General features: G+C 53.4%; 1 protein-coding gene across 4 annotated transcripts; it reads right to left on the bottom strand.

Moving 5' to 3' along the window:
• Window positions 1-2,052: 2,052 nt before the first annotated feature.
• AK2 (adenylate kinase 2) lies at window positions 2,053-9,423 on the bottom strand. Of its 4 annotated transcripts, XM_074926177.1 has the most exons (7): window positions 9,276-9,423; window positions 8,650-8,775; window positions 6,645-6,755; window positions 6,453-6,547; window positions 5,703-5,775; window positions 4,924-5,119; window positions 2,053-2,856 (listed from the first exon to the last, which is right to left on the bottom strand). In XM_074926177.1, the coding sequence occupies exons 1-7, from the start codon at window positions 9,393-9,395 to the stop codon at window positions 2,849-2,851; spliced, it is 729 nt and encodes a 242-aa protein (XP_074782278.1). In that variant the 5' UTR covers window positions 9,396-9,423; the 3' UTR covers window positions 2,053-2,848. The 4 variants fall into 4 exon arrangements, with proteins under 4 accessions (XP_074782278.1, XP_074782279.1, XP_074782277.1 ...); XM_074926178.1 differs by lacking the exon at window positions 2,053-2,856 and having other exon boundaries at window positions 4,721-5,119; window positions 6,477-6,547; XM_074926176.1 differs by lacking the exon at window positions 2,053-2,856 and having other exon boundaries at window positions 4,721-5,119.
• Between the last annotated feature and the right edge of the window lie 246 nt (window positions 9,424-9,669).

Below are 9,669 nucleotides of genomic sequence, written 5' to 3' on the forward strand. Positions count from 1 at the left end.
GACAACTGGGAGCAGCAGCAAAGGCCAGTGATACCAGTACGGCCTTGGGGGAAGCCGTGGCTCAACATACCTAGAAGGGAAGGGAGAGCAGAGCAGTTGTGGGAAGCAGGCTCAGACAAAACAGGCACTCACCTTCTCCGCAGCCATCACCACCCACGTCCCCAGCACTGTGCCCACGCTCTTCCCACTTTTCCATCCCCTTCCCATCTTTCCACCCGCTCCGTTCATTGCTCTCAGCCAGTTCTTTGTTCCCCAGCCCCATGTGCTCTTTGTTTCAGGGCTGTGCACATGTACCACGATCATACACTGTCTACAGACCAGGGATTTGTGCTACTTGCCCACAGCATGCACTCTGTAGTGACTTCTTGCTCCCAGGTCAAGGTCAGAGATCAAGTATCCATCAGAAACTTAAGCCCAGCTCCAAACCAGATAATCAAGAGTCAGTGGACTCATTATTACTAACCACAAATCCACAGTGAAAGGTTTTTCTGCAATCTCTCTTTCGCAGATGGTTTCATCAGGAAGAGAGAAGGGCAGATACTGTATTTTTAGGACTGCAGCACATTTTTAATGGAAAGAGATGGCCCAGGGCTTTTCATCCCTCCCCCCCATCCAAGATGCTGCTTCTTTTCAGCAGAAATATTGCTGCATTAGAGAACAGGTCACTTCCTCTATCAGTGAGAATTCAGTGTCCTATTTGATGCTGGTCCTTGTGCTATAAATAGGATTTTTCCCCTTTTATAGTTGCTGAATAATTGTGTGTATGAAATATGAACAGTTTTCAAAAGAGTGCCTGATAAGCAGCTTGCTGGAATGAAATGGTTGAACAGAAGGAATTTACAGCACCTGCAGAGCATCACGTTCTGTGGAAAACATTCAAGGTCAACGTGACAGAGACAGGTCACAGAACAGATCCAGCTACAGAGGATGTAGGCTTGGGCTAACCAGCCTCCCCACAGCAGCCTTTCCCACAGCACCCCAACAATTCCTTTCACACTCCACACTTAGGCAAGGATCAAACGGAAGAAGCCCAGCTCAGAGGAGTCAAGACTTCTCCATCCCACATACTAGAAAGCCAGGAGGAGCAGGCAGAACAGGTTTGTAAGACAACAGCAGGCAGGTAGGAGAGGACACAATCCCAAACAACGAGGAAGAGCAGAGTTTAACATCCATCATCAAAGGAAATAAGGGAAGAACACCACAAACGCCAGAGAGGCACAAGCTTGCCTTCAAAAGAGAGGGAATGCTAATGGGAGGTACAGAGAGGCAATAAAACCACCAGAGCACAGGGAGACTGAATGGCGGAGGAGGGAGAGCGCCCAATTATGCTGGAGAAACCAGTCATTTCTGGAGGAAACTGTGCATGCAGCCTGACCCTTTGTGGTGCCTGTCCACAGTGCCAAAACCAAAGCCCAGAACACAAGCAGGGCTGCAAGGGTGGTACAACCCCTCCCTCAGCACATCCTGAACAGCCTCCCTCTGAGATACCTCAGAGCACCGGGCAGGGTCCTGTGAGGCAGGACAGAGGCCAGGAAATGCTCCTTGTTCCCTGCGTTAGATTCTGCTCTGTATATTTAGAGAGAAGGTATGAAAGGCAGAAAGCAAATGAGCAGAAACAGAAGGCACAATATGTGGCTTCCAGTTGCTGCAGGAGGAGAGGAAATAACATCAGCTCCTCTACACACTGGGGATGCAAAGAGAGGAGGGAAATGGCTAGGAATGACATCACTTAAAAACACCTGAAAGGAGCTCTGGCCAGAAAGGGTCAGGATACACAGGGGCTCAATGCTTTCAGCATCACACGTGAAGAAACGAGAGAGAAAACCAGCCAAAGACACCATTGCTATGGTGATACAAACCACCAGAACACACTCAGCAAGGAAGAGAGAGATAAAAGGAATTACAAGCCACATTTTCAGCCGCACAGAACAACATCCCCGAGATAGGATCAGGCCCGAGGATCCACCCAGCTCAATTGTTAGTTGGCTGTGCTGTCATCTGCCTCTCATCTTCCACGCTGTCTGCAGGTCAAAGAGGACACAGCAACAGATACAAAATGTAAAGGGGTTATTTTATTATTGATTCAGAGGTTAGACAAGGCACCATTTAATCTAAAAAGAAATGCAAAAAAAACCAATTAAGGGTTATTTTTGCAGTCAATTAAGAAAGTCTCTTTTGCATTTCTTCAGCATTTTGTGTAAATTCCAGCTTGGTCAAGATCACAGAAAAGCCACCCCCATTGCCAAGTAAGGCAGGCTTGGACTAGCGCCGTGGCCCCTCTGTTCAGCAGCAGAGAAACGTTGAGGAGTCTCTATGCCGGGGTTTAGGAATGCAGCAGAACAAGAAAAACAAAACTTCCAGGAAAAGACCATGGCATCTTTTTTTTTTTTTTAACTTTCCATTTCAGAAATGATGAATCATTTGTTCATTTTGGTCCTCGCTGACAGGAAGGAACTTTAGAAAACTAATCACAGCAAACCTTGCAGTGCCCTCAGAGTACTACGAGCCCATGAGACAAGCCTGGAACAGCACCTAGTCCTACCCTAACAGGTCAAGGACCTGCCTCTGAATGCTGGCAGAGATGTTTCACTCTGTACAATTGTTTTTGCCTCCCCAAACAGTGATTTCTAAGGAGAAGACCATCTCCTCTTCACAATGATTCTGCTGAATAAGAAATCCAAACAAAACCCAAACAAATCAGCCCCCAAGCTCCTTGTCTACCACCTCCTTTTACCCCCTCCCATCAATCATAACCCCCTCCCTGCCTCCCCTGCCCCCAGGGGAGGGCTGCAATGGGTGATGTAGCAGAGTGTGCAGCATTTGATGGTGTTTCATCTGGTTCACGGAGTCACTCAGCTGGAATAAATGGGAACAAAGAGAAAAAAAAATAGATTTAGGGAAAAAAAATTCAAAATTAATCATGGTTTATGGCAGAAAAAGACTGGTGAGCTAGATGCAAAGTGAACACAAGCAGGTAGAATAAAAGAAAATTATTCCTGCCATGGAGCACAACTTGACCAAATCCAGAAACACCAACTGACCGGAACCTTTCCTGCCATTACAGCAGGACACACGGGGCTGCAGCTCTCTGACTCTCTCAAGATAAAAGCTCCTTCCACTCAGAATTTCTTTACAGTCACCGAGATGCCAGAGCAGCTCTAACACATGCACTTTCCTCTCCATTTCCCTGGAGCACAGCAGTCCTATGCTAAACATTATCCCGACCTCCCAGCACGTTAACACCACGCGCCGGGGCTGCCCCTTCACAGGAAAAGCAGACAATCGACAAGGCACCGGCCATCTGGGGGACCTCAGGGGACTGCAGGCTGCTGACGAAACCAGCACCGTTTACTTTCAAACCCTCTCTCCCCGCAGTCACGTGCTTTCAAGTACAACAAGTCAACTGCTTTCAGTTCCTGGTGTTATTTTCAGTTTGCTGGAAGGGAAGAGGTTGTTTCCCTGGAAAGGAGGTACAAGGACAGAGAGCGGTTTCCCGACAAAAGAGAAATTATCAAGAAAAAGAGCAAAGGATTCCTGAGGATTAGGCATCTGCTCTGAACACCCAGCCCACAGCAGCTCAGCGCACAGGAGGGAGAGAGGCCATCTCCTTCAAACAGGAGGGTACTCAATAACACTAAATCAGTAAACATACATGAAAGGCCAAAGGACAAAGTTTCATCTGGGCCAATCTGCATTTACAGAGGGGTCCTCTAGGAAGGGCTGGAATCCTGCACGGACAAAGGTCATCACCAGCCTCGCAGGGTCACCGTATAGCAGTGTAACAGCCCCGAGAAGCCGGGGCATTAACCACACCACACATGGTGTCCTCAAATGGGCAGCCCCACAGCTGTTTGATTTGCTCAAGAAACAAGCACATTTCCATGATCTCATAACGAAAGTCATTGGCTCAAGGGCACACGAAGCCGGTGGTTAATAATGCTGTCTCTCAGGCCTTGAAAAATTATTTGTTTTGGAGTAAGGCTTTATTTAGACTTTGGGATCAGGAGAAGCTCAACACATCTTCATCTCCTCGGCCAAAGCCAAGGCAAGAGTGAAGAGATAAAAGCCAAGTCCTTTTTTTGTTCTCAGGAGATCCCAACTTGCCACACACAGTGACTGTCAGACTCTGAGCAGAGACTTCATATTGTTAAAAGCAAACAAAAAAAAAAAAAGCAAAAAGCATCTCACTAATATTTTCTATATTGGGGTTTGCAAATGAGGAGAGCCTGAAAACCCCCCAGCTCTCACACACCCTCTTTCTGCCCCACAAGCCCCATCAGGAAGAAGACAGGCTGTGCTCTCAGGTAACCTGCCATCCCACAGAGAATAAAACACACAGAACAGGAACAAGTTCTGACCCAGCCCCAGGCAGCGGGCAGCTGCACTCACAGGCACAGCCAAGCCAACACACGCCAACCCCCGTGTTTCATCTCCTGCAGCCGACAAAGAGCACCTATCCAGTGCTCTGGGAAGGTCCTTCCCCCCACTGCTCAGTCCTGATCTCCGACCTTCCACTAGTTCCCTGTGGAGCAGCCAGGAGGAGCTGAAAGTACAGCTCTTTCCAGGGAGCTACAGCTCTGGAACAAAACAAAAGCTTTTTGACCCAAAGTGGTGCAAATCCCATTTCTGGCAGCGGGCGGCTGGTGCTCGGGCTCGCTGCGACCTCTAGGGGCCAAATCTCCAGCATCCACAGACAGACAGACGTTCACATATACCGAGATAGAGACCGTTAACAGCTTCTTTAATAGTGAATTAGCACAGCCCTGCCTCGGGCTGCAGTGTCTGGTCCTCTCCTCTTCTACCCTGCTTAGCTCTTCACCCTCCCTGGCCCCAGAGAGACAGAGATGGAGAGACAGAGAGAGAGAGAAAAGGGAGAGCTCCGTCCTGGGACAGAGCCCTAAATGAACATAACCAGGTCTTTACATGTTGCTCTTGAGAAGGCTGCCAGGATGCTAGCAAACACCACGTCGGGAGACTGGGAGGCGTCCACCGCCGCGTGGATCCCTCGCTTGCTGTAGTAGGAGACCAGGGGAGAGGTCTGCGTGTGATAGGCCTTCAGGCGGGTTTTCAAGGCTGTTTCGTTATCATCCGAACGGCGGATCAGGGGCTCTCCAGTGACCTGGGAGAAGCAAGGGGACAGTCTCCAGCTAGCTGCAGCCTGGCACACTCCCCCCTTCTCTCCGCAGCTACGACAACCCCTGCTCCCCTCCTCCACGACAGGCTACAAGGTGGAGCTGCAGAGGCGATCCCCAGGTCCGCAGGGCAGCGCGGGGCGAACCCAGGGCAGCCGAACCAAATCCCAGAGCAGTCACTGAAGAGAGAAGGATTCAGCATCGTGGTCTTTTCCCCCCATACACCACTCTGCTTGCTGTAAGGAGCCTCAAGAGCAGACACCAGCTACCAGTTGCTCCCCAAGAGGGAAACCAGTCACAACCCACTGCAACTTGGACAGAGTCCAACAAGTTCTGAGGCTGGCAAGAGCCCGGGCCGGCTCTGCAGAACGGCCATACCCTTCACTCATCCCTCCAGGCCTCGCTCCCCGCAGTGCCGTCGGCTCAGGCTGCCCAGGCAGTTCCCCACGCTCCCCAGAAAGCCAGGACAGGAGGTACGAGAGAAGGAAAGAAATTAGTTTTTCCAGGAATGCTGAAAAGCATTAGCTAAACCCAAAGCAACGTAAGCTGTGGCCTTGGGAGCTCACATACATCGTCCTTCATGTGCTCTTTTGGGGGTCTGAACTCCTCGTGGTAAGAGCGGCCACTCGCGGGATGAATCAGCCTAAGACAGAAAGCAAGTGTCAGCAAAGGAGCCCAGTGCCAGGACAAGGTCTCCTGAAGCTGCCACTCACCAGCAGATATTACAGAAACATCTGCAATAGCAACCCGATTCGCCTCTCTCTCAATTAAGAAAAATCTCTTCTAGTTATTTCTGTACCAAGGGCCTCTTCAGGCATTTGAAAAAAACAACTGCACTAGGAGATGGAGAAGGGATTTTTATTTTAGGGTTTACTGGGGAAGGGGGCTGGCTCCTGGGGGCGTGAGGGTGACACAGCCCAAGAGCAAACAGCGGGGGACGGCTGTGCCTGCACGGCCACAGCTGAGCCTGGACGGGGCGCTCAGCAGTGCCCTGCACGAGGGAGTGGAAACAGCTCCAGAGAAGCAAGAGCAGAGACATTAACTCTCGGACAGCAGGCCTAAAGGCTGAGCTGGGTCACCAAGGGCACTGATTGGTGTCAGCAACCCCTATTTATAGGGCAACAAAGGGGCTATGATCAAGGCTGGCCCAAGCACGGGAGAGCAGGCAAGGGATCAGGGCAGGAAGGCTCGAACAGAGCAGAAAACTAAGAGAGAGCAGCCCTGCCGCTAGCCTGGAGCATGGTGAGAACGAGCTGGGATCTGAAACTGGGATAAGGAAACCCCAGCCCATGCACCGGGTGTTTGGGAGGGAAGAATTACCGTCCGGTGATTCTCCGGATCAGCAAGGAGTCAGGGATGCTGAACTCGATGACGGAGTCCAGCTTCTCCCTCCTCTTCTCCAGGAGCTCATCCAGCTGCAACAGAAAACACCCAACTCAGAGGGGCACCGAGGGACGCGTGTCCAGGGAGGGAGGAGATGTCAGAGCAGTCCCCAAGTGGGAGCCCATGTACCATTTCAGCCTGTTTCACCGTGCGTGGGAAGCCGTCCAGCAGGAAGCCGTTCTTGCAGGGAGGAGAGTCGAGGTTGTTCTCGATCAGCTCCACCACCATCTCGTCGCTCACCTGCGGAGAGATGGACACACGCTCAGGAGGGACACCCCGAATTTACACAGCTGCTGGACCCACGCCAGCGCCAGGGCTGCACCGGAGCCTTTTCACGGCCGTTGCTGGTCCCAGAGGCAGCAGCCACAGCGCAGGGTGCTGCTGTTAACTGGGTCAAAGCCACGTGTTCAGACCTGCCCTCCTCAGAGGAGCTCTCCCTGCCGTGGGTGTCAACACCAAGATGTTGCTAATGAGCCACTTCACACTGGGGACACCAAGGCCTGCGCAGGGCCTCGGACCAGCGCCGTGACCTCCCCGTTACAAAGGTTGCTATATTTCAAAGGAGACTGTCAGCTTGAAGACAAACTCCTCAGATTTATTTATTTTTTTTAAAACCAATTCATGATACAAAATATCAACGTAATCTTTATTTCCTGTTACTTTGTACCTTCACCCGGGCATCCCCCTCAGTAGGCAGGCCTGGCCAGGAAGGGCAAAGCAGGTGAGTTGCTCATTGATTCACATAAACCTTGTGTGAAGGTAAATGCCCAACAGCTGCTGACAAGCTCTGGCCTCACTGAATAGTTTTTTCCCATATGACAATCTTAGCATACTGCTGGGATGAGTGCCTTTTCTACACTGCAGCATTTAGAAAGTACCAACAGATGCTGCAGCCCTGACAATAACTGTTTATTTGAGAGTAATTCTCCTCAGCAGTGCGTTTTTCTCCAGCACACCCAGCTGGGAATCAGCAGGATTGGGGACCAGACTGTGACAACACACGTAAACAAGAGTCCTGGAGCAGGAAGCATACAGGCATGGGGCAGATTGGGTAAAGCAGCAAGTCACTTCTGCACTTCCCTGATTACCTCTTTCAGAGAAAGGGGTCCTGCGTTGTAATCAAGCACAAAAACCCACCCAGAACTCAGCTGTGCTCGCAGTGGGGTTATCGCAGAGCCAGAGCACGCTGCTGGGATACACCTGCGGAGCAGCCCGGTGCCGGCTGCCACACGCACACGTGGCAGATCCCACCAGTCTTACCAGATAACGTCCCTATCTTTCATAACCAGCTGGGATATCGCTGGCTCGGTGTTGCAATACAAGCTTTGAGCGAAAGCTGGAGATAAGCCACATCGCTCTTCCCACCTGGGGCCTGCAGACTCTCCGGGGGGTGTTATGAGTCCGTGACAGGCAGCAGCGATGCTCAAGATCTGCCCCACACCGCTTAACTTTGGGGCGAGTCACTACAATTTGCTGTCCCTCAAGTTTCCCCGAGATATTTTAGTTATTTTCGCAAGATCAGTAGACCTTCAGAAAATTAATGTGTCAGAGATCCTAACTCTTGTCTCTTGGGGATCCAAAGCATCTGTCTTGCACAGCAGTTATTCAACACCCACTGCAACTACTACAGCAACACCCCTAAATCTATTTTCACCTCACAGATGGCATTTATTCAAGAGCTGGGACGCAGATGAACCCTCTGAACAAAATCTTTTACCCCACAGGAGTGAGTCCAGGCATCATGTGAAGAGATATAGGAGTCACAAAGCACAGCTGTAACATCCTGCAGCTCCAGGAATAAACCTTTAACTCAAACAGCATTCCAGAGCCACAAAATCAGGCAGCCTGCCTGCACCCCGGGACCATAAAACCACCGTCGCAAAGACCCAACCCACGGACACAGGCTGCTGGTAAGCAAGGAGCAATTTTGAAGAGGAAGGATGATTTTTAGGGGATGTTTTTCCTGCAGGATAACAGCTCCCCACCCCAGCCTCTGCTTTCACCCTGCAACCTGCCTTCTCCCACTAATTGGATTTTATCACTGAGGCTTCTAATTACGAGGTGGATTTTCCCCGCTCGCATTCCAGGTGCTGCCAGACCATCTCCCCTCCCAGCACATCTCCCCGCTACCCACCAGCTTCCCCGAATCCATCGTCTCTTTGAGCCGCTTGCCCAGCTCAGACCCCGAGGCCACCATGGCCCGCAGCATGTCCCCAGTTGCCAGGTGGCAAACGCAGTAGGTCTCAGCCAGCTTCGGAGCCTGCGGGAGAGCACGGACACGAGGTGAGCTCGCTGTGAGGGTTTCAGAGCCAGGAGCTCGGGAACCGAGGCCCAGCCGGGGTTTGGGCCCCACCGTCCCGGTGAGGCCTCGTCCCTACTCGTAGCAGCGGGATGATCTGCGACCGGCCAGCACGTGGCCAGGCCGGGCACACACAGCCCTGAGGGCCCGGTGCTCCGGGAACCGGGCCAGGGCACCAGAGCCCCGCGGCCGGGCCTGGAGAGGGGGACCGGGACAAAGGGCCCCGGCGTCCGGGCCCCTGAGGGCGCCCGCCGTCCCGGAGGAAGGGGAGGCCCGGGGCACTCCGGAGCGGGGGCAGGCCGTACGCCCCAAGCCCTCGGCGGGGGAAGGGAGACCGGACACCCGGGGGTGGGGAGGGCCGGTCGGCCCGGTCCCGCCGGTCGCTCCTGGAAGGCGTCCCGGGACTCCCGCGCCTCTTCTGCGAAGGGGCCCGCATGCCCCGCCTCCCCGTACCCCCTCACCTGCGTGCCCTTGCCGGCGCCGGGCGGGCCCAGCAGCACGGCGCGGATGCCCTGCCGGAGCCCCGGGGCCGGGGCCGGGGCCTGCCCGCGGCCGCCCCCCGCCTGCGCGCTCGGAGCCATGGCCGCCGCCGACTGCCGCCCGCCCCGCGCCCGGGGGGCGGCGCCACGCTGGGGCCGCGCACCGCGTGGGCGGGGACACGCCGTTGGAGGGCGTGGCTTCCAGGGGGGGTGTAGTGGGCGGGGCGACGTGGGTGGGCGTGGTTTCGCAAGGACTGGACAGGGTTTCGTAGGGAGGGGCGGGGTGTCGCGGCTTGGGGCGGAATTTAGCCAATAGCAGGCGGGATTTCACGTGAAGGGGCGGGGTTCCGCTGGGAGTAGGCAGGGTTTGGCGGGT

This window comes from Athene noctua, chromosome 24 (genome assembly GCF_965140245.1).
Source record: "Athene noctua chromosome 24, bAthNoc1.hap1.1, whole genome shotgun sequence".
NCBI lineage: Eukaryota > Metazoa > Chordata > Aves > Strigiformes > Strigidae > Athene > Athene noctua.